Source organism: Bufo gargarizans, chromosome 7 (genome assembly GCF_014858855.1).
Source record: "Bufo gargarizans isolate SCDJY-AF-19 chromosome 7, ASM1485885v1, whole genome shotgun sequence".
Classification (NCBI taxonomy): Eukaryota; Metazoa; Chordata; class Amphibia; order Anura; family Bufonidae; genus Bufo; species Bufo gargarizans.
In genome coordinates, this window is record NC_058086.1 from 24,400,947 (window position 1) to 24,424,827 (window position 23,881).

At 44.5% G+C, this 23,881-nt stretch overlaps 1 protein-coding gene across 1 annotated transcript in view; it reads left to right on the forward strand.

The window, feature by feature from the left end:
• BRPF1 (bromodomain and PHD finger containing 1) overlaps positions 1-23,515 on the forward strand; it is a 38,436-nt gene extending 14,921 nt beyond the window's left edge. The window contains 12 exon segments of the mRNA XM_044300520.1: positions 689-784; positions 5,535-5,666; positions 5,763-5,909; positions 8,208-8,378; positions 8,380-8,521; positions 8,772-9,089; positions 13,911-14,204; positions 15,010-15,151; positions 16,281-16,411; positions 18,536-18,657; positions 18,856-19,010; positions 22,683-23,515. Coding sequence (XP_044156455.1) covers positions 689-784; positions 5,535-5,666; positions 5,763-5,909; positions 8,208-8,378; positions 8,380-8,521; positions 8,772-9,089; positions 13,911-14,204; positions 15,010-15,151; positions 16,281-16,411; positions 18,536-18,657; positions 18,856-19,010; positions 22,683-22,866 — 2,034 coding nt within the window. The 3' untranslated portion in view covers positions 22,867-23,515.
• Positions 23,516-23,881: the final 366 nt, after the last annotated feature.

The following is a 23,881-nucleotide window of genomic DNA, read 5'->3' on the forward strand; positions in this document are numbered from 1 at the left end:
TCCCATCTGAGGACCCTCACCTGTTGGGAGAACCAGGGTCACAGCAGCCGTAGTCCCGATAAGACTTCAGTGCAGAGGCGGGAATGTTTCCGTGCAGCCTTTTCCATTGAAGTCTTAAGCAAAGAGCTTAGCATGGTGGATATGCCATAAATATTTAACGGGGTCATCCCAAGATTCAAATTTATCACTTAACCACAGACAAGGTGGTAAGTGATCAGCGGGACCCCCAGTGATCATGAGAACTGGAGTTTCCCCCTGTTTCTAGGGTTTAGCGTGCATACTGCAGCTCCATTCAAAGTCTGCTGAAGATAGAAGTAAAGCAGCAGTGCGCATGCTCAACCGCTGTTCCATTCAAATAGGGTATGCATGTTCCCCAGTTCTTGTGAGCGTTGGGGTCCCTGCGTTTCGGATCCACCACTCAAATTTTTTTACCTATCCTGTTCATTGGTTATAAGTTTCATTCTTGGTTCAATCCCCATCGAAATCTGTGAAATCTGCAGACTATAGAATAAGAATTTGTATTATATTTGTGGAGCAGAGATACAGGAGGCCAGCTTTGTATCTATACGAGTAACTCAACTGTACAGTGCCGTGTGCATCCGACCCTTATGTAGAACGAGAGGGGAGACGAATTTCATGGATGGATCATCCAAGAGCAGATGAATAAAAGCGTTTACTCTCCCAATAGGAGATGAAGTGGAGAATACCTAAATCTGATGATGTCTCTGTTTACCCGGGGGCAGTGTCTAAATCAAACGATGAGAACGGGGACCAAACAATGAAGGTGATTATAAGGCGGCTGCGCTGCAGTGATAGTCTTCTGAGTTGCATTGACTTATCTTATGTCTTGTCTTCCTTGATATGAAACTTGCAGGTTTATGACGTCACCATCATCCGGCAGATCCAACCCTCTGAGAAAGTACACAGTGATCATAGCTGACTAACTTTTGCACCTACTTTTAGTGACGCTGTTACACTTTACTGGTCATCATGCTGCAACCCGTCGTCCAACCCCGTTCTTGGCCATTTCCCTTTTACAGTCTTTTATGTGTATTTATTCCTGTATACCCTTCACTCTTCAGTGGGTAGAAATATTCTTGATTATATCCAGACGCCGGGCACCCAACCTGAGCGTGTCGTGTTGACTCACACTGTAGTGAGATGTAAACTTGCTCTTAGTGGAAGTCAAGCAGGACATGACAGGTGATATCAGGATAGGTTTTCGCTTTCTTGGTGTAAACAAGTGTGTGTCTATTCACTGACGGCAAGCAGAGATCTAGTAAATGGTGCAGAGTTTAAACATAATGCATAATTTAGAATTTTGCACAACCTTACATTATATTATGCCTTCCTGGGGATTTTTGGTGAGTTACGGTGGCACTGATCAAGAGTGGACATCACTTAAAGGGGTATTCCCATCTTAGACAATGGGTGCATATTGCTAGGATATGCCCCCATTGTCTGATAGGTGCCGGTCCCACCGCTGGGACCCGCACCTATATCGAGAACGGAGCAGGGAACGCTGTGGCTGGAGGACCCCAGATCTCCCTGGGTCCGTCCACGACCAAGCGCTGATCCCCGCCTCTCCCATAGAAGTGAATGGGAGCATGCCGCGCATGCACGGCCCATGCTCCCATTCATTTTGATGGGGCAGACAGCAATAGCTGAGCCAGTGCTCGGCTATTTTCGGCGGCCCCATAGAAATTAATGGGAGGGCGGCTGCATGCACAGTGCGCTCTCCTTCACTTTCCGGGCTCCGTTCTCTATATAGGTGCAGGTCCCAGCGGTGGGACCCGCACCTATAAGACAATGGGGGCATATCCTAGCAATATGCCCCCATTGTCTGAGATGAGACAACCCCTTTAAAGATATTTGATGTCTTAAATATTAACCACAAATTCTAAAAACTTTTAAGGTCATAGTGACCTATGAAAAGTTTTGATTGTGTGGGTCCATGTGCTAGTAATCAGCCATGTGGTTAGTTGTATAACGCTTGGAGGGTATTCCTGTATTATAAAGTGGTGATATATTGCTAGGATGTGCTATTACCTTTTGATTGGTGGGATTCCAACCATAGGACCCCTTCTCGTCCTGGGAATGAAGGGCTGCAGTGCTGCTTTTAGCTATGTGTCCTGTTGTAAATTCCCCCTGCACAGCAGGGCTCTTGGCTCCGGTGAGGAACTGTAGTCCACTGTGTTCAGCTGAATGGGGTCCACGCTGCAATTCCCTGGAGAGGAAGGTGGCCGGGACGACGCTGTGCAGGGAAAAATGGTGAAGGACATACAGCTTTCCAACACCTTCATTTCAAGGATCCTAGAAGTCAGACCCCCACGATTATGGCATATCCTGTGCAGCACTATAAGATGGGAATACCCCATTAATGTCATATCATGGTTACAGAAAATAAATTGATTTTCAATTAATATGTCAGCGTCAGTCCTGTTCTCCTTTTCTTTTTTTTTCTCATGATTTTAATCATTTGAGCTTCATAGACCCAAAGGTTGAGGTGACCGAGGGTCCATGGTTATGAAGATAACTTTGTATGGTCCATAACCCCTGAAGGAGGCAGCTGTCACAAATGGGCTCTGCATGTCATTTCCAATCATGGGAAGATGGGATTGTGCTAAACGGACTGCTTCTATAGAAGCCCATTCAGAATTGGCAACATTACATTCAAGCCAGCCTGTGATTAACTGTACTTTTTAATCCCTATGCAAATGAGCAGTTAAGTGCACTGAGGGTGGTCCCAAGCCACCATTACTTCTGCTTTCTCGCCAGACCTCCCCCTCCTTGACTGACAGGGCCAGGAGGGATATCTATGCAGGAACGTAACCCTGTCAGTCAAGAAAAGGGAGAGGCTGGCAAAGGAAGCAGGAGGAGCAAGGGTGCACAGAGTGGATTGGGCGCGCCCCCAGTGCAACAGGACTGCTTATTTGCCTCTGGATTAAAATTACTCCGCAACGGATCACTTAGTGAAAGGTATCATTACATTCATCTGAGCTCGCCCTACAAGGCACTGCCCTGCTGACACATTCCCTTTGATATAGGCATAAACTGCAAATCCCATTTTGCATTTTAAAGGGATTTCCTATATTTTTAAGTCTGATTCTGAACAATCATGAAATGAAGCCATATCTTAGTGATGGTGTTGGGTTGGGTGCAACCGCTGGGACTTTCAGGATCCTAAGAATAAAGGGGCTGATTCAGTGCTGTGCCCCCCACCTCTAAGGTTTCTACAGAGCAGCCCCCTGTGCAGAGAATGCAGCATGGCCCCAGTAACTTGCATGGGACAGTCCTGCAGTGTCCCTATCTGCAGCCCCTTCATTTTAGGATGGGGGGGGGGGACCCCAGAAGTAGGACCCTCACCAGTGATAAAGTATACTAGTGATATACCATCACTTTATAAGCTGGGAATGCCTCTTTAATTAACAAATCACTTTTCCAGCAGGAGCGCCCTTATAATACGCTCATGCCGTTGCTCTGGCCAGCGGAATGCAGGCTTACATTATGGCTTGTGGACGGCCCTGCATTTGCTCTTGATATAGGAAATATGTGCCAGTAGGTCAGTGTACCTCAAAATTAGTCGCTGCAGCCTGACTTGGAGGTAGTCTCTCCAACTTTACACTTTGTTAATGCAACTGAGATGCAAAAAAAAAAGAGAAAACTCAACTTTAGACATTTTGGGGAAATATCTTCTACAGTTTTGCTTACACAGCACCTATGCAGATCTATGAGTCCAAACCCCATATAATCTGATCCTGTAGATCTTACTCCATCTTGGTTCCTGACGAGCAGTAGAAAGGAGGATAGTAACAGATGACTGCAGAATCAGACTACACGTGGTGTTTGTAGCCCGCTACCCGTAAGACACATAGCTTTACATAGGAGCTGTATACACAAAAACTGTAGGAAATTATTCATCAAGACTATTTGCAGTATTGTCTCATTTGGAACTGTATTAAAAATGAGTGCTTTAACTGAGTATTCCTATTGTGCATAAACATAAATTATTTCATCGACCGTAATACATATCATCTTCTCACTATTTCATATTAAAAACATCGTAATGAAAAACATTCAAAATAAAAGTATTCCAAAGAAATACAAAAATAATGCAAAAGCAGTTCAATACTCGGTTTATTTAGTCAAAGGAAAAGTCCCAAATTTGTATGTTCTTTTTGTTACTCCATAATTATATCAAAATCAAATGTCTTCATGGTTAATGTAGAAAGTTCCTATTTAAACATGAATAAAAATAATTGAAACCAGTGATTGTGGATATAAATATTTATATCCACAATCACTGGTTTCAATAATTTTTATTCCCTTGATTAATCATGTTGAAAGGGGTTCTGCAGTTCATTTAAACTGATTATCTATCCTCTAGATAGATCAGCAGCATCTGATCGCGGGGGTCCGACCCCCCCGGGACCCCCGCTAATCAGCTATTTGAGAAGGCAGTGGCGCTGGCAGTTAACCTTTGGGCCCAGTGACGTCACGACTAGTTCATTCAAGTGAACAGAGCTTAGCCCCTCCTGGGCCAGTTGATACTAGTCGTGACGTCACTGGGCCTGAGGGAAGCCAAGAGAAGGCCGAGGTGCTCCTGGACTGCCGCTGCCTTCTCAAACAGCTGATCGGCGGGGGTCCCGCCAATCAGATGCTGATGATCTATACAGAGGATAGATCATCAGTTTAAAAGAACCGCAGAACCCCTTTTAAATGTGATTAATCAAGGGGATAAAAATAATTGGAACCAGTGATTGTGGATATAAATATTTGTATCCACAATCACTGGTTTCAATAATTTTTATTCCCTCGATTAATCATGTTTAAATAAGAACTTTCTACCTTAACCATGAAGACATTTGATTTTGATACAATTATGGAGTGACAAAAAGAACATACAAATTTGGTGACTTTTCCTTTGACAAAAGAAACCGAGTATTGAACTGCTTTTGCATTATTTTTGTATTTCTTTGGATTACTTGTATTATGATGTTTTTAATATGAAATAGTGAGAATATTATATGTATTGTGGTCGATGAAATATTCTGCTAATTGCATCTATATATTGACTATTACTAGTCTTGACCTGTCAACATTGAGATTTTAAATATTTTTTTCTTTCTCTCCTTTTATTCATGATTATTTTATGTTTATGCACAATAGGAATACTCGGTTAAAGCACTAGATTTTAATACAGTTCCAAAGTGAGAGAGTGTGTGTTAATATAATTATTTTTGTATATATTTTTTATTTTTTTGTAGAGGTTTTAGGGTAAGCTTACCAAACAGGGCACCTAACTCCAGAAATCATGACGGGTGAGCCGCTACATACATCTATCTATTGGCAGTATTGTTTTAGAGCAAGCTTATAAAACGGTTGCAAAATCATACTTTGGTTTACCCTGGATGTATGTTAATGAACTGGTATGGCAGCACAGCAGCCATGTGTATGTAGTCGCCGACTTTACTTAGGCTGATGAATCACGTCTAACTTTTTGGCTTTGGTTAACGCATTTTCTCTTTCAACAGAAAGACTCCAGTGATAATAACTGGATGCTGAAGGAACAATTAAAATCTTGGCAGAGGCTCCGACATGACCTGGAGCGAGCACGCCTTTTGGTAGAATTGATACGCAAGCGAGAGAAGTTCAAGAGAGAAGCGGTAACCATCTGCCACCTGATACCTCCTCGTCCCTAAGACTTTTCTCTCCATGTCCTGTGCTTTACACCGCTGTTTTTCTCTGTTTTTCGGTTGCAGATTAAAATCCAGCAGTTGGCTCTTGAGGTCCAGCTAACTCCATTTCTCATTCTTTTGAGAAAGACCCTGGAGTTATTACAGGAGAAAGATACCAGCAATATATTTACTCATCCGGTTCCTCTGTCTGAGGTAACAGAACTGTACAAAGTAAGAATCCAATCTCTCACCACATTTTATGTGCATTTCATTGTCATTTTGTCTGTATGGTGCATGTCTCTGCCGGTGTGACTTCTGTTTTGCAGTGTTTGACAATGGTAACGGGATTATTAAGGCTTGTTGGGCTTCGTATTTGTGTGTGCTATGATGGGGTATTTGACTATTTGTTTGAACTATGCATTAAAGAGCAACTCCACTCACTAATAACATTCTGATTGCACCATGAACGGATTCCTGTTTAATAAAGTGATATCAAATATTCTATCACTTGATGTCTTCTGGGAACCCACTGATCCTGAGAATGAAAGGGCAGAAGCATTATTTTAGTGCTGCATCCCCTCCACTGTTTTCCTTTTCATTTTCACGCCCCATTCACCCACTGTGCAGGGAACTTCCGCACCTCCTTATGCAAGTGAAAGGGGCCTTACTGCAGCTCCCTGAACAGCCTTGTGTCCGGGGCGCCGTTCTGCAGGGGAAAACGGGAGGGGAGGCAGCACTATGGCCCCTTCATTGCAAGGATTTTTGGGGGCATTTTTTTATTTATTATTGCAGTGTGCTCATTTTGAGCTAAAAATCATTTTTTTTCAATTGGTCTTTATTAAAAATATGAAGCCCTTTTTTTCTGTACAGAATTGAGATGATCTAGTAGCAGTCTCTGTATTTTCTCTCTTCCGTCAGTTGGGGAGCTGAGGGGTACCTTATCTCTGCTCTCTGACATTATAAACACTCATTATAGCTCAGTTCTTGGCTTTAAGGGAAATTTCGTGTATTTGGTTTTCTTCAAGCCTGTCTGTCTTTAGCCATAGACTTCTAGCTAAGGCTACTTTCACACTGGCGTTTTGACTTTCCCTTTGTGAGATCCGTTCAGGGCTCTCACAAGCGTCCAAAACGGATCGGTTTTCCCCTAATGCATTCTGAATGGATAAGGATCCTTTCAGAATGCATCAGTTTGCCTCAGTTCCGTCTCTATTCCGCTTTGGAGGCTGCTTGCAGCGTTTTGGTGTCCGTCTGACGAAACTGAGTCTAACGGATCCGTCCTGACACACAATGTAAGTCAATGGAGATGGATCAGTTTTCTGACACAATGGAAAACGGATCCATCCTCCATTGACTTTCACTGGTGTTCAAGACGGATCCGTTTTGGCTATGTTAAAGATAATACAAACTGATCCGTTCTGAATAGGATGCAGACGGTTGTATTGTCTAAACGGATGCGTTTGTGCAGATCCATGACAGATCCTCACCAAACGCGAGTGTGAATGGATGCGCAGCTGCCCTCCATTCATTTCAATGGGGCCGCCGAAAATAGCCGAGCGCTGGCTCGGCTATTGCCGTCTGCCCCATAGAAATCAGTGGGAGCATGGGCCGTGCATGCGCGGCACGCTCCCATTTACTTCTATGGGAGAGGCGGGGATTAGCGCTTGCTGGTGGACAGACCCTGGGAAATCTGGGATCCTCCAGCTACAGCGCTTCCCGCTCTGTTCTCAATATAGGTGCGGGTCCCAGCGGTGGGACCCGCACCTATCAGACAATGGGGGCATATCCTAGCGATATGCCCCCATTGTCTAAGATAGGAATACCCCTTTAAAGGAGGTTGTACAACCTTGTCTAGGATAAGCCATTAGTTACTGATAATTTGGTCGATAGACACAATAATAAGGAATGAGCGTTCAAAAGTGCAGTCGTTTACCTGATCATGGGCCTTTACATGGCCCATCAATATTGGATCGGCGGGGGTCCGACTCCCAGCATCCCCCCCCTCCCGATCAGCTGTTTGAGGAGAAGGTGCTGCCTTCCCTTTATTGTTTACCTGCTCCCAGTCGCAACCGCACGTATGCCGTCCTATTTACTTCTATTCTATTCAAATGAACACTACAGCGACGTCCCATAGAAGTGATTGGGATGGGATCTTGTCATTAAACCTGCTCACCGTCGCTGCTTTCTCTTCAAACAGCTGATGGGCGGGGGTGCTGGAATTTGGACCCCCACCGATCTGATATGAATAAAGCGGACAACCCCTTTAAGCCTAGAAACCGCTTCGGTTATTGCATGGTACTTTGGTTTATTAAACCTCACTCCAGTTACATTTTGCAGGTAGTGTGCAGTAGTATTTATATTGCAGTGTCTGGCTGCACGACTACAGTATAATCCAATTTATGTCATTCATCCCAAAAAAATCTGCTTACGGCAATTGGCAGTCAGTCTTGTAATGCTGTTGACGTTGCTCGCGGCTCCTGCAAGCTTCTTCCTTTCTTTTAGCCCTTGGCTTTTTTTCTTCTTTCTTCAAAGGTCCCGGACTACCTTGAACATGTCAAGAAGCCAATGGATTTTCAGACGATGAAGGCTAACCTTGAAGCACTATGCTACCAAAACTTTGATCAGTTTGAAGACGACTTTAACCTTATAGTCAACAACTGCATCAAGTATAACTCTAAGGACACCATTTTCTACCGGGCGGCCTGTCCGGCTGCGGGAACAGGGGGCGGCCATCATCAGGCAGGCTCGTCGTCAGGCAGAAAAGATTGGCATCGACTTTGAGACTGGAATGCACTTGCCCCAGGTTGGCTCTGGGAATGAGATTGTACGTCATGGCAAAGAGACTGGTAAGTTGTGCAGCCATACTAGGATAGTATATATACATATTTTTTTTTTTTTTTTTTTGGCAAGCTCATAAAACTGTGTAAAATCGGGAGCACTCCTATGGTGAAGGGGCACTGGGGTGATACAGAAACAGCCAAGTTAGCATATGCAGGAAATGGCATCCTTGTCAGGATTGGTGGGCATCTAGGTGGTTGTTTGTTGAATTAAAAATAAGCTCATAAATAATTTGGTTTCTTTAAAATTCTTCCCCAGATACTGAACGTACGGCTCCCTCCGACAGCCGCAAACCTCTCCCTCTGGAAGAACAGCTTAAAGTCCAGCTCGCACGGCTGGACGAGGTCAATGCAGGCAAGCAGAGCATAGGAAGGGTGCGTCGGGCCAAGATGATCCGGAAGGAGATTACTTCCATCCGCCGTAAGATGGCCCACCGACAAGAGTCCAGAAGGGACGGAGCCATGGAGCGGCACAGCATGGCTGGGAGAGGCAACTTGCCTATGCATGGCCGTTCCGAGAAGGATGGACAGACGGACAGTGCTGCAGAAGAGAGCAGCAGTCAGGAGACGGGGAAAGGTACTGACCTGTGTTAGTTGACTGCTTTCTGATTCCGGCAGGGGCCTCTTCTGCAGCTCTGTATAGTTTCCAGATCTGTTTACATTCATGTCTGTGATTTTTATCATACAGCACTTTTTTTTTATATATATATATTTTTTTTTTTCTTCTACATCAGATAGACAAGAATTTGTTGAACTGCAGGTTTCTAAAGATTTGTGGCTCAACATGTTATGTAATTTCTACGCCTTCTTTTATAGTAGGCTAAATCATGTGAGTGAAGCGAATTGCTTGGTGATTATTTTGTTAGGCAGTTTTTTTTAGATGCCTCTTAAAATGCTGCTATATATGTTGCATAGAATAGATCATGTGGTTAAATGTGCATTACTAGATGGATGGATCTGTGACCTCACTACACCAGTTCTGTGATTGTGGGCTATGCCACTACTTAGCAGCACCTTATGCTTCTTCCTGATATTACTGCGGTAAAACATTTTGAAACGGTTGTCAATGTGTGCAGCCACCGCTGAATGCAGAATGGTGGAGGCAGCACTAGGCACGGCCCGAGCACATATGGCCGTTATATAGCAGAAAAGCATAAAGAATTGTCATGTGGGATCTGAATGCATTTAATGAATAATCACCGTGGGGAATATCTAAAGGGGTTCGCTTCCTGAAGTGATCTTTACAACGCCATACGCCTGTGGCTGTTAGCACAGTCGACCCATTGTTCCCTCATTTCTTACCACAGTTAAAGGGGTATTCTGGTTGTTTGAAGTTTACCCCTTATCCACAGCGCTGTACTTGGGTATCTCCAGAACTCCCATAGAAATGAATAGAGCAGCCGCACACATGCCCGACTGGCTGCTCTATTTATTTCAGGGAGGTATAGGGTCCCTGTTCTTGTGGTCGGTGGGACCCCCAGTGATCTAAGGGTACTTTGACACTAGCGTTTTTCTTTTCCGGCACTGAGTTCCGTCACAGGGGCTCTATACCGGAAAAGAACTGATCAGTTTTATCCCCATGCATTCTGAATGGAGAGTAATCAGGATGTCTTCAGTTGAGTCATTTTGACTGATCAGGCAAAAGAGAAAACCTTTGAGACTTGCCTGAATGCCGGATCTGGCATTTTTTCCCATAGGAATGTATTAGTGCCGGATCCCTCCTTCTGGTCTGCGCATGCGCAGACGTGAAAAAAAGGTGAAAAAAATAAATGCCGAATGACACCGGAAAGACGGATCCGGCATTTCAATGCATTTTTTTGACTGATCAGGCATTTTTAAGACTGATCAGGATCCTGATCAGTCTTACTAATGCCATCAGTTGGCATACGTTTTGCCTGATCCGGCAGGCAGTTCCGGCGACGGAACTGTTTGCCGGATCACTCTGCCGCTAGTGTGAAAGTAGCCTAATTATTCTTCCCTATCCCATTTAAAGGGGATAACTTCAAACAACCGGAATACCCCTTTAAGGGTCACCTGCTGCCCATGGATTCCACCTGTAAAGAGTGGACGGTAGAGTCCATTGTGTTCTTAGCCATCAAGATGGCAATGATCACGTGACTTATCTATGTCACAGCTTCCTCCCCTGCATCCTCTTCTCTGTTAAACTGAAAACATTCAACCAATGCACAGAGACATGAGATTACCACTGCGTGTATTTTGAGCATGAACGCAATGCTGTCAGGATTAGTCCGTAAGAGACAAGTATACAAGGAAGCGTATGTAAATCTCATGACCGTCCACCTCTTCCAGATGGGATCCATGGGCAGCAGGTGACCCTGAACTGGGTTGCTGTGGTAAGAAATGAAGGGGACATGGAGTTTCCTATGCTAGTGCACACAGGTTGGAGATTTTAGACCATTTAAGCAGAAAGCGGCCAGTCATCTGGGTTAATTTACAATTTTTGTAATTTGAGCCCAGAGCAGGAAAAATATAAAATAATGATATTAGCGATCCCATTCGGCCCTGCTTCCTGCCAGTCTCGGCACACCTGAACTGCCGACTGGCTGAGCCGGGTCACCACAGTGAATGTATTTCCAGAGCTGGAGCTAGCACAGGACAGCGGATAGCAGGGATTTGGGATGTCAGACTGATGATCTATCCCAACGATAGGCCATAAATATAAAAATCCCGGAGAACCCCCCTTAAGGCCCCATTCACACGTCCGCAAAAGGTTCCGCACCTGTTCCGCATTTTTGCGGAATGGGTGCGGACCCATTTATTCTCTATGGGCCCGGACGTGAAGCAGAGAGCACACTATGTGCTCTCCGCATTTGCGGAGCGCGGCCCCGAACTTCCGGTCCGCAGCTGCAGACAAGAATAGGCATTCCTATAGGGGCTGCCGGACGGGTGTGTTGCGGATCCGCAATTTGCGGGTCCACAACACACCACGGACGTGTGGAGCTGCTTCAGATACCAGTTTTTTCCTGTTGTGGGGGAGGATGATACAAATCCCATACTACATTACTGAAGGATAAGTACACTGAAGTTTTTTTTTTTTGTTTTTTTTTTACCAAAGTTATAAAGATATATATTAAATTTATTTTTCGGTATAGGCACCTTACCTTTTGCTGTCATATTTGTTTTCAATAGATTCCTATTGAATGTGAAGTATTATGGGCTCAGTCCCGGTATAGGTTGTGCCCACTTGAATGGGACAGAGCTGACATACAGACACACTGCCAATTGTGTGGCGCTGTGCCTGGTAGATATCGGCTGGTGGAGGTCCTGGGAGTCGCACCCACACCAATCAGACTTTGATGGCTCATGTTTCAGATAGGCTGTCAATGTTGAACCCCTTTAAAGGGATGGGAGCGATGATAGCCTTGCACACGCTCATCCATCACTTCTCCAAAAAGGGGGCCCGAAATCCCCTCACTTGACCTGAGCAGGTCATAAAAGAAACTGACCAGAAATATCAGTTCACCTCCAACAAATTATTATTCTCCGTGGCCACACGGGGTCGCCTGCGAGTCACTGGAATATGGGACATCTCGTTTGCTCTGATATAGTAGTGCCCTTTATAGTCCCGGGGGAAGACGACCTTCAAGAGTGGGCATGTGTTTTTGTTATTATTTTTATAAAACCAGAAAAAAATAAAATCTTAAGCTTCTCGGACGAAACATTCTGCAACTTTAATATCCTTTTGTGTTTCAGTTCCTCATGATTTTCATGATCTCTGCTTGCTATCTGTGAGTAGAAACATTCTTGTTTACATCCGGAAAATAGAAAACCACCCTGAACTAATCTTTCTCACAGCTGAGGGTTGCAGTGTGGAACGAGAGCCATTGTAATAAGTATTGGCGAGATTTACATCCATCAAGCTTGCCTGGGATGGATGCATCACAGCAAACTCTTAGCTTTAAGAAGTAGACAGTGAGGACTATTTTCATTCCCTGTAGACAAATACAAATATTTTGGTTCACTGACGGCAAGCAGAGATCTTGTAAACGACGAGGAATTGACCCTGAAGTCTATTAGAAACCTGCAACAGTCAAACTGGAGGATCTGTTTACTTCAAGGGTTTTTTCTGGGAATTTAGTATTGATGACCCATCCTCAGGATATATAGGGGTGCGACTTCCGTTTATCCCCCGCTGATCAGCTGTTGGAAGAGGGCAAGCGCTGTGGCCTCTTCCTGTGATGTCACATCCCGTCAGTGCACAATGTATACAGCGTATGGTGCTGCGCTTCATATAGCGTCTTCACACAGCAGGCTGCCAGGAGTCGGACCCCCACCCATCTATCCTGTGGAAAGATCATTAATATTGAGTTTCTGAAAACCCCCTTTAACAGCAGTGACTCCATTCTAGCACTTATCTGTACATGCCAAGTGTGGAGAAGACGCTCCTAGAAGGTCGGGTTTTTCCGAACACGTTCCTGTGATTGTATTTGCATCGAACACTGTTAAGGGGATCATTTACTTTTGATGAATCTCTAGAAGAGTAAATTGGCTCAGGACGGAGTTACAGAATCCTAATGGGATGCAAAACTGAAATATTAGCTATGTCTGCGTCATAGAGTGTGCATTGTGTCTGTGCCAGCGGGTCAGGTCAAAAGTGTAAGGCTCCATTCACACGTCCGCAATTGTGGTCCGCATCCGTTCCGCAATTGTGCGGAACGGGTGCGGACCCATTAATTCTCTATAGGGGCGGAATGGATGTGGACAGCACAGAGTGTGCTGTCCGCATCTGCATTTCCGGCGCGCCACAGATTTTCCGGTCTGTGGCTCTGGAAAAAAATAGAGCATGTCCTATTCTTGTCCGCACTTGCGGACAAAAATAGGCATTTCTATGGGGGTGTCGGCCGGGTATCCACAATGCACTACAGACCTATGAATGGACCCTGTTTGGTCAGCGTTGGTGTTTCTCGCCGCACAGAATGAACCTGTAATAAATGCTCGCTGTTCTCTCTTTGTCTTTGTATCTTTGTCCAGTTTGCCGCTCTTTTTGCGCACAGTTTTTGTATTGAGCACTGTACTTTTGAAACGTTTCTTTTGGATAATGTTTTCATAATTTTTTCTACCAATAAAGCGTGTTTATTGAAAACTTCCGATTTGGCAGTTTTTGTGTTTTTAGCGCGTAGGACGTGGTCAGTGCTTCATCCGGGTTCGTGTTATCACGTGAAAAACTCCTGATTTTAAATTTTTATTATTTTATTTTATTTTTTTGTTAAGCTGTTTATAATGTGTTTTCTGGAGAAAATAAATACTTTTCCTTCCTTCTCCTCCTCCTCCTCCTCCTCCTCCTCTGTTCTGCCCTTTTTCTGTTCTTCACCGCTCGGTCTTCTCTTCTGGGTCTTAACATCCTGCGCTATCTCTACCTGTCTCTTTTTCCTCTCAGGACTTGGCCCAAACACTTCTTCCACCCCTGCACATGAAGTTGGTAGAAGGACCTCTGTCCTTTTCTCAAAGAAGAATCCCAAAACTGCAGGACCTCCAAAGAGACCAGGGAGGCCTCCTAAGAACAGGGATAATCAGCTGACCGCAAGGCAGATCAGCAGTCCCATCGGACCCCCTCAGCTCTCTATAATGGGGGGGTCCCAGAGGCAGCGGAAAAGAGTCCGAAGTCCCCGTCCTACGTCTAGCTCAGACAGTGAGAGTGACAGCGACAAGTCGGCAGAAGATGCATCTCTAGGTGAGTCGTGATCGAGGGGCAGGGGGACAGTCTTGCTATAGTTTGAAGGACTAAATCCTGCAGCGGTGCCATTACAGTACATCTGACCTTGCAAGCAAAAGTCCAACATTTTTTCTTTTCTTTTTTGCTTAACAGAATTTTTCGAGACTTGAATACTAATGACCTATCCTCAGGATAGGTCATCAGTACCCGATTAGTGGGGGTCCGACACCCAGGACCCCCGCCGATCACTGTTTGAGAAGGCAGTTATGGTGCGGCCTTCTCTCTGCTTTTCCTAGGCCAGTGACACGCTTGTTGGTCACATGACCTAGACGAAGCTCAGTCCCATAAAAAGTGAATGGGGCTGAGCGTGATGCCAATCACAGCCAGTATACAATGTACGGCGCTGTGCTTGGTGAGTAGAGAGAAGGCCGTGGCGCTAACAGGAGCGCCGGTGCCTTTCCAAACAGCTGATTGGCAGGGTTCCCGGGTGTTGGACCCCTACTGATCAGATACTGAGACATGTCAGGAGAGCGGACAGGTCCTCGTTCACTTCTGAAATAAAATACAAATTTAAAAAACTGCAGCAGAAACAAGATTTTATAATTCTCTGGGGAATTACTTATATTAACCCTCTCCTGTAACACTTGCATTTGTCGAATGTTCTAATAATCCTCCCTTCCCACCAGGGGGAGAACTTTGACTTTTACTAGGATACCTGGGACAGAATTAACTCGTTTGTACCTTTTTACTATGTTTATAATAATAATGTTCTTAATTGTGAGGAACGCGCTTTCAATGAATCTTTCCGTTCTTTTCACTTAAGATTTACCCACGAATGGCTTCGGCAACCAGCAGGTGAAGAAAAGTTTTTTAATCTACCGCACTGACTGTAATCTTCCCCGCAGCAGCTCAGACTCGGAGTCCAGCACAACCAGCAGCAGCAGTGCCGCCTCCGACAGAACCAGGTAATGCAGAGTTTGGAACTGTTTAGAAAGGAAATTGTATGTGGTTGTTTTTGTTTTGTTTTGTTTTGTTTTTGTTTGTTTTTTTATAAAGGGGCTTTTCACATAAGTAACCTTTTAAATAAATAAATAAAAAATCACCTAACTACTGGCATATTGCAGTCTGTAATAGGGGATAACTATCAGATTAGTGGGGGGGGCCTACCACTGAGACCCCCACCGATCAAGATAACTGGGGCCCCCCTGAAATGAACGGCGAGGCTGATGGGGCATGCGTGCAGCCGATCCATTCATTTCATTGGAAGTTCTGGAGATCGCATGCCCGACCGTTTCAGGGGGGCTGCAGGAGGTACAGTGCCCCTGTTAGTGTGATATGGGACAACTGTCAGATCGATGGGGGTCCTACTGCTGGGAACCCCACCGATCTGATAGTTATAACTAGGATAACTTCTAATAATTGGAATACCCTTTAATTCTTGGAAAGCCGGGTGGCAGCTGTAATGGTGGTTTTATTGGGTACCAGCAATTATTCATTAAAGGGGTTTTACCCACCATTAAATTTCACATTCTTTGTATGGATCCTAAAAAAATGACACATATTTGACATTTACATCCTGTTAGAAGTAGCGGTGTTCTAATTTACCTATAGTATGGCGCCACCTGGTGTTCACATCACATAGCACTGTAGACAGCCATCTACAGAGCTAAGTGCTGGTGGACACGCATCCTCAGTCAGTGTCCCCACAGCCAGGTCTCTGCCCAGGCATCCTGTGTTAACTGCAGGGCAGCCACAAGGGCTTGCCAGGGAAGGAGCAGAGCCTCTGCAGTAGACAAAACATATTCTGCAGGGGATGTAATGAGGGACTATATTGTCAACTGTCAGAGGGGGAAGGAGACTCATTCTGTCCCAAATCCACCCATAGCAGCACCAAGGGGGGCAGATTGAAGCCAAAAATGATGAAAATGTATTTTCTTATGTTAAAAAAAAAACACAGCTATTGACATCATTTCAGGACCCTTTAAATATGACGTGACTAGGTCTGGGGAAGTTGGGCGCAGATTTGCTCATTTTCATACCGTCTACAGATCATGTATTAGTAAATGTCCTTGTTCTCATCTTTCTCTCTTCCAGCACGACTCCCTCTAAGCAAGGACGGGGAAAGCAGTCATTCTCCAGAGAGAATTACCACGACTATAGCAGCGAGGACACGTCGGGCACTGAAAATGAGTCGTATTCCATAGGGAGCCGAGTAGGGCATGGCTGTAAGCGACTTATTACAAATAATGCGTAGATAAGAAGGGCGAGCAGATGATAACGTTAATGCCCATAAGTATATCTTCTGCACGCCGTTTGTATTTAGATACCACATCCTCTTCTTCGTATAAGAGCTTGGCCCACCCAGTCTATTCTTTTACTAAAATTGTTAGTCACATGACGCCTGATCTAAGTGGGTCATTAAAGGGGAAGCCATGATTTATTCACAGGGCTTGCCAAACTTGTAGTAGTCAGAGATGGTTGTGATCTTGGCGATCGGGGACAGTATTGTAGTGCTATGTTTGTGTGCAGTCGGTTATAAAAATGGATTCCCCATTTAAATGGAATTTGTCAAGAGCGACCTCTCTATCAGGCTTCATGCACACGACCATATGTATTTTTCAGTCCACAAAAAATACGGATGACGTCCGTGTGCATTCCGTATTTTGTGGAACAGAACAGGCGGCCCCTAATAGAACAGTATTATCCTTGTCCTTAATGCGGACAATAATAGGACATGTTCTATTTTTTTGCGGAACGGAAACGGAATGCACACGGAGTAACTTCATATTTTTTTTTAATTTTTTATTTTTTTGCGGACCCATTGAAATAAATGGTTCCGCATACGATCTGGAAAAAAACGGAACGGGCACGGAAAGAAAATACGTTCAAGAGCCCTCAGACTGTTTGCATACACATAGCTGTGCTTCACCTGATTTAAAACAGTTTTCCTTTTGTTGATACAAAGCTCAGTTCCCAAGTTATACTTTTTCTTAATATGCAAATTAGGCCTTTGGTGCAATGAGAGCTTAACTATTGCTCTTGTTACACCGAAGCTCCACTCATTTCTGGGGTAGGCCCATCCCCCACTGCTTTGCGACTGCCTGGTCCTGTCAGTCAAAGCAGTCAGGGGCTGGTCACAGACAACAAGAGCAACAGAACTTTATATTACTAATTATAATAGTAATACAGCCCCAGAGGAAAAAACTGGACATAACTGAGGGCAGGGTTAATAAACAGTATGTAATGTATGTACACAGTGACTGCACCAGCAGAATAGTGAGTGCAGCTCTGGAGTATAATACAGGATGGAACTCAGGATCAGTACAGGATAAGTAATGTAATGTCTGTACACAGTGACTCCACCAGCAGAATAGTGAGTGCAGCTCTGGAGTATAATACAGGATGGAACTCAGGATCAGTACAGGATAAGTAATGTAATGTCTGTACACAGTGACTCCACCAGCAGAATAGTGAGTGCAGCTCTGGAGTATAATACAGGATGGAACTCAGGATCAGTACAGGATAAGTAATGTATGTACACAGTGACTGCACCAGCAGAATAGGGAGTGCAGCTCTGGAGTATAATACAGGATGTAACTCAGGATCAGTACAGGATAAGTAATGTAATGTCTGTACACATTGACTGCACCAGCAGAATAGTGAGTGCAGCTCTGGAGTATAATACAGGATGTAACTCAGGATCAGTACAGGATAAGTAATGTAATGTATGTACACAGTGACTGCACCAGCAGAATAGTGAGTGCAGCTCTGGAGTATAATACAGGATGTAACTCAGGATCAGTACAGGATAAGTAATGTAATGTCTGTACACAGTGACTCCACCAGCAGAATAGTGAGTGCAGCTCTGGAGTATAATACAGGATGTAACTCAGGATCAGTACAGGATAAGTAATGTATGTACACAGTGACTGCACCAGCAGAATAGTGAGTGCAGCTCTGGAGTATAATACAGGATGGAACTCAGGATCAGTACAGGATAAGTAATGTAATGTCTGTACACATTGACTGCACCAGCAGAATAGTGAGTGCAGCACATTTTAACTTTTCAGTTCTTCTTTTATAACTCTTAAGTTGTCACACACCCAAACATTTGACAAAGGTGAAAGCAGCCATTACGTGGACTGACCGTTACTCACAGGAATTTGTTGCCTATCGGTTCAGTAGGAAATACTGCCTCGTGGTTAGAAATGATCTTGTGAATAATGGCCACGCCCACAACATGGCTGCCACCAGCGCTCTATCACACTTTAGACTCTCTTAATATATTGTATATCATGTGAGCACCCAAAGCAGGCCTGTGACTTGTGCTCTTTTCTGTTGTTCAATAGTGGTGCGCAAAGGAATGGAGGGACGAGGGGCGGGGTGGCTGTCCGAAGACGAAGACTCCACTCTAGAAGCCTTAGACTTGGTGTGGGCCAAGTGTCGGGGATACCCCTCCTATCCAGCTCTGGTAGACATCAGTTCCTCCCCTATTATTTTTCCGTGTTGTTGTAGCTGTTATGGATATAATTGTAATCCACACATGATCACAATGGGTCCAACTAAATCATAGTAGAAACTAATCACTTGTGTGTCTGAGTCAGTGTCATTGATGTCCACAGTTGTTAGAAAACAACAAAAAGCTTCATCCCGATTGTTCTTTGTCTAGATTATCGACCCAAAGATGCCCAGAGAAGGAGTGTTTCACCACGGCGTCCCAATTCCTGTGCCGCCCGTAGATGTACTCAAGTTGGGAGAACAAATGACTCAAGAAGCACAAGAACACCTCTACCTCGTCCTGTTTTTTGACAACAAACGTACCTGGTAAGAAACCACTTTCTCCTTAATGTGTGAGTCTGCTACACATGGATCTCTGGAAATGTGCAACCTGAAGGTGGTAGAGATTTCCTAAATCCATGCTGTATGTAAGTTTACTGTACAGTGCACACGTCCTATACAAATGTAGTATAAATCAGCTGCTTGCTTAAAGGACTTCACTGTAAAAACAATGTGAACTAAGTATGCTGACATGTAGAGTGGCGCCCGGGGATCTCACTGCACTTACTATTATCCCCGGGCGCCGCTCCGTTATCCCGTTATGCCCTCCCAGACTGTGAGCTCTGCGCTGCGATTGGCTAGTGCTGCAGCCTAGGAGAAGGAGACGCCCACAGAACAAGGGCAGACTACCGCCTACTATAACCTTACAGAGCGAAGATACCGGAGGGCATAACGGGAGAACGGAGCGGCGCCCGGGGATAATAGTAAGTGCAGTGAGATCCCTGGGCGCCGCTCTACATGTCGGCATACTTAGTTCACATTGTTTTTACAGGTGAAAGGTCCTCTTTAAAAAGGACTTTTCATGGGATTTTTTTTAAAACTAATACCTTAGTACGTAGTATACCTGCTGCAGATGCTATTGCTTTTATTTCCTGATGGACCACGCTGTTGCTCCACTAGGACCCCATGTGTGTTCTGGCGCCAAATATGCTAATTAGTACCATCGGTACAGGGAGGAGCAAGACCTCGGCTCTCCTCAGCGGGCGTCTCCTTCCCCGCCTGCAACACTGTCCAATCACTGCGGACCGTTCCGCAACCAGGGAGGAGACGAGCTGTTCTCGGGAGATTTGGTAAATCTCACGAGAACAGGCTATGCAACTAAGGTATTAGTTTAAAATATAAAATCCATGAAAGGTCCACTTTAAAAGTTATGGTCACCTTTAAACACAATTTTAGAGTAACTTTGTAAATAAATTATATTATTTTCCTGTTCTGATATGATTTACATCCTGTATTATACTCTAGAGCTGCGCTCGATATTCTGCTTGCTATGTGCATACATCACTTAGGCCTCATGCACACGACAGTGTTTTTTCACTGTCAGTGATTTGGCTTCAGTGGTCCGTGTCCGATTTTGCTTCAGTTGTGTTTCCTTGTGTCTTCCTTTTTTTTTGTCTGACGGGGGGAAAAAAAGGAAGGTTAATGAAAAGTGTAATTTTATTGCACCAAGGTCTTGTAGAAAACAAACAAACGCGGATGACATACCAGTTGTGCATCCGTTAGTTTTTTTTTGACTGACCCATTGACTTGAATGGGTCCGTCCTCCATTTTCCACTGACAAGAATAGGACAGGTTATATTTTTTTGACGGACTGGAATCACGGACACGGAGAAAAAACTGAGGACTATCAGTTTTTTTTCACAGCTCGATAGAATTTAATGGGACCTCCGCTAAACTATGAAAAATTACTGAACGGACGCGGATGCACACAACGGTCGTGTGCATGAGACCGAACTTGTACTGATCCTGACTTACCGGAGAACTGCGTTCATAATTGTGCTGGTTGTCAGACACAAGATATTTTTCCAAAATCTGCTTAGTCAGCAGTACCTTGTGAACAGATAGCTCTTTGCCAGAGATTTATCAAGCCTGCAGAATAGTGAGTGGAGCTCTGAAGTGTAATACAGGATGCAACTCTGGATCAGTACAGGATAAGTAATGTAATGCATGTACACAGTGACTGCACCAGCAGAATAGTGAGTACAGCTCTGGAGTATAATACAGGATATAACTCGGGATCAGTACAGGATAAGTAATGTATGTACACAGTGACTGCACCAGCAGAATAGTGAGTGCAGCTCTGGAGTATACTACAGTATGTAATCCAGGATCAGTACAGGATAAGTAATGTAATGTTTAGTACAGACCAAAAGTTTGGACACACCTTCTCATTTAAAGAGTTTTCTTTATTTTCATGACTATGAAAATTGTAGATTCACACTGAAGGCATCAAAACTATGAATTAGCACATGTGGAATTATATACATAACAAAAAAGTGTGAAACAACTGAAAATATGTCATATTCTAGGTTCTTCAAAGTAGCCACCTTTTGCTTTGATTACTGCTTTGCACACTCTTGGCATTCTCTTGATGAGCTTCAAGAGGTAGTCACCTGAAATGGTTTTCACTTCACAGGTAGTGCCCTGTCAGGTTTAATAAGTGGGATTTCTTGCCTTATAAATGGGGTTGGGACCATCAGTTGCGTTGTGGAGAAGTCAGGTGGATACACAGCTGATAGTCCTACCGAATAGATTGTTAGAATTTGTATTATGGCAAGAAAAAAGCAGCTAAGTAAAGAAAAACGAGGGGCCATCATTACTTTAACAAATGAAGGTCAGTCAGTCCGAAAAATTGGGAAAACTTTGAAAGTGTCCCCAAGTGCAGTCACAAAAACCACCAAGCGCTACAAAGAAAGTGGCTCACATGCGGACCGCCCCAGGAAAGGAAGACCAAGAGTCACCTCTGCTGCGGAGGATAAGTTCATCCGAGTCACCAGCCTCAGAAATCACAGGTTAACAGCAGCTCAGATTAGAGACCAGGTCAATGCCACACAGAGTTCTAGCCGCAGACACATCTCTAGAACAACTGTTAAGAGGAGACTGTGTGAATCAGGCCTTCATGGTAGAATATCTGCTAGGAAACCACTGCTAAGGACAGGCAACAAGCAGAAGAGACTTGTTTGGGCTAAAGAACACAAGGAATGGACATTAGACCAGTGGAAATCTGTGCTTTGGTCTGATGAGTCCAAATTTGAGATCTTTGGTTCCAACCACCGTGTCTTTGTGCGACGCAGAAAAGGTGAACGGATGGACTCTACATGCCTGGTTCCCACCGTGAAGCATGGAGGAGGAGGTGTGATGGTGTAGGGGTGCTTTGCTGGTGACACTGTTGGGGATTTATTCAAAATTGAAGGCATACTGAACCAGCATGGCTACCACAGCATCTTGCAGCGGCATGCTATTCCATCCGGTTTGCGTTTAGTTGGACCATCATTTATTTTTTAACAGGACAATGACCCCAAACACACCTCCAGGCTGTGTAAGGGCTATTTGACCATGAAGGAGAGTGATGGGGTACTGCGCCAGATGACCTGGCCTCCACAGTCACCGGACCTGAACCCAATCGAGATGGTTTGGGGTGAGCTGGACCGCAGAGTGAAGGCAAAAGGGCCAACAAGTGCTAAGCATCTCTGGGAACTCCTTCAAGACTGTTGGAAGACCATTTCAGGTGACTACCTCTTGAAGCTCATCAAGAGAATGCCAAGAGTGTGCAAAGCAGTAATCAAAGCAAAAGGTGGCTACTTTGAAGAACCTAGAATATGACATATTTTCAGTTGTTTCACACTTGTTTGTTATGTATATAATTCCACGTGTTAATTCATAGTTTTGATGCCTTCAGTCTGAATCTACAATTTTCATAGTCATGAAAATAAAGAAAACTCTTTGAATGAGAAGGTGTGTCCAAACTTTTGGTCTGTACTGTATGTACACAGTGACTGCACCAGCAGAATAGTGAGTGCAGCCCTGGAGTATAATATGGTCTGTAACATACAATAAGATAAATAATGGCGATTTTCAGTTGATGATGCCGGCAGATGAATCTCACAGTCGCCATATTCACTCTGTTTTGGTGATGAATCTATTCTCCCCTCTTTGCAGGCAGTGGCTTCCCAGAACAAAGCTGGTTCCTCTGGGGATGAATCGTGAACTGGATAAGGAAAAGATGCTAGAAGGAAGGAAGTCAAACATTCGTAAATCTGTTCAGATTGCCTACGACCGGGCCGTGCAGCACCGCAATAAGGTTCAGGGTGCACCGAGCAGTGATACCAGTGAAAGCGATTAGCCTCTTCCTTCCTCCGGGGCGGCATATACTTGTGTCTTACAAACTGTCGCTTTTCTATATTGCTGCTATTACAATGAGCAAAAAAAAAAAATTATGGTAACCAAAATTGTTACCTTAAAATGTGTAGAATTTTAATCAAGAAACATAATGGAGGGCGCCTAGGGCTGACAGTGTAGATAGGAGAAGCCCTTCTGCCTTCGGTTCTAGTACCCGTTTCTCAGTGGAGGCTATTATGGTCGCTGGTTGACCATCTGATTACAAGCCATCTGCTGCAGATCTTCTTGTATATGACTTTTCTAGGACTTCCGGTTAATTATGAACAATACAGATGACTTTTGTGTTCATGGATGTTTTACATCTGGTTTTCGTCTCATGGGAAAATGAAGATCTAGCCCCTTGAGATGCCCCATTTCTTAAAAAATAGCTCATAAAGACTGTCCACTCAGAAGATCGATGAGGAGGAAGAATGACATCCTTACTTCCAGCAAAGTGAGCTGTGTGCAGCATTTCTGCAGTCCGAACACTACTTTAAAAGGGTTTTCTTGGATTTTAATGCTGATGACCTATGCTCAAGATAGGTCCTCAGTATATGATCGGTGGGGGTCCAACCCTGAGACCCTCTCCGATCAGCTGTTTGAGAAGGCAGCAGCACTTGCAGTGGTACTGTGGCCTTCTCTCTGCTTTTCCTAGGCCGAGTGACAACACGTTCATCGGTCACGTGGCCTAGGAGCAGCTCCGTCCCATAGAAGTGAATGGGGCTGAGCTGTGATACCAAGCAGTGTACAGCGTCGTGCTTGGGGAGCAGGGAGAAGGCTGCAGCAGTCAGAGAAGCGCTGGCGCCAGTTCAAACAGCTGATCAGTGGGTCTCCCAGATTTCCGTCCCCCACCATTTAGATACTAAATCATGGAAAACCCTTTTAAGGAGGACCTGACCGCCCTCCTGACGTGTCTGGAGCATAATTTCTTAGTTCTCTGCAGAACTGGTATCATTCCTCTTTTATTCCTCCTGGCAGTG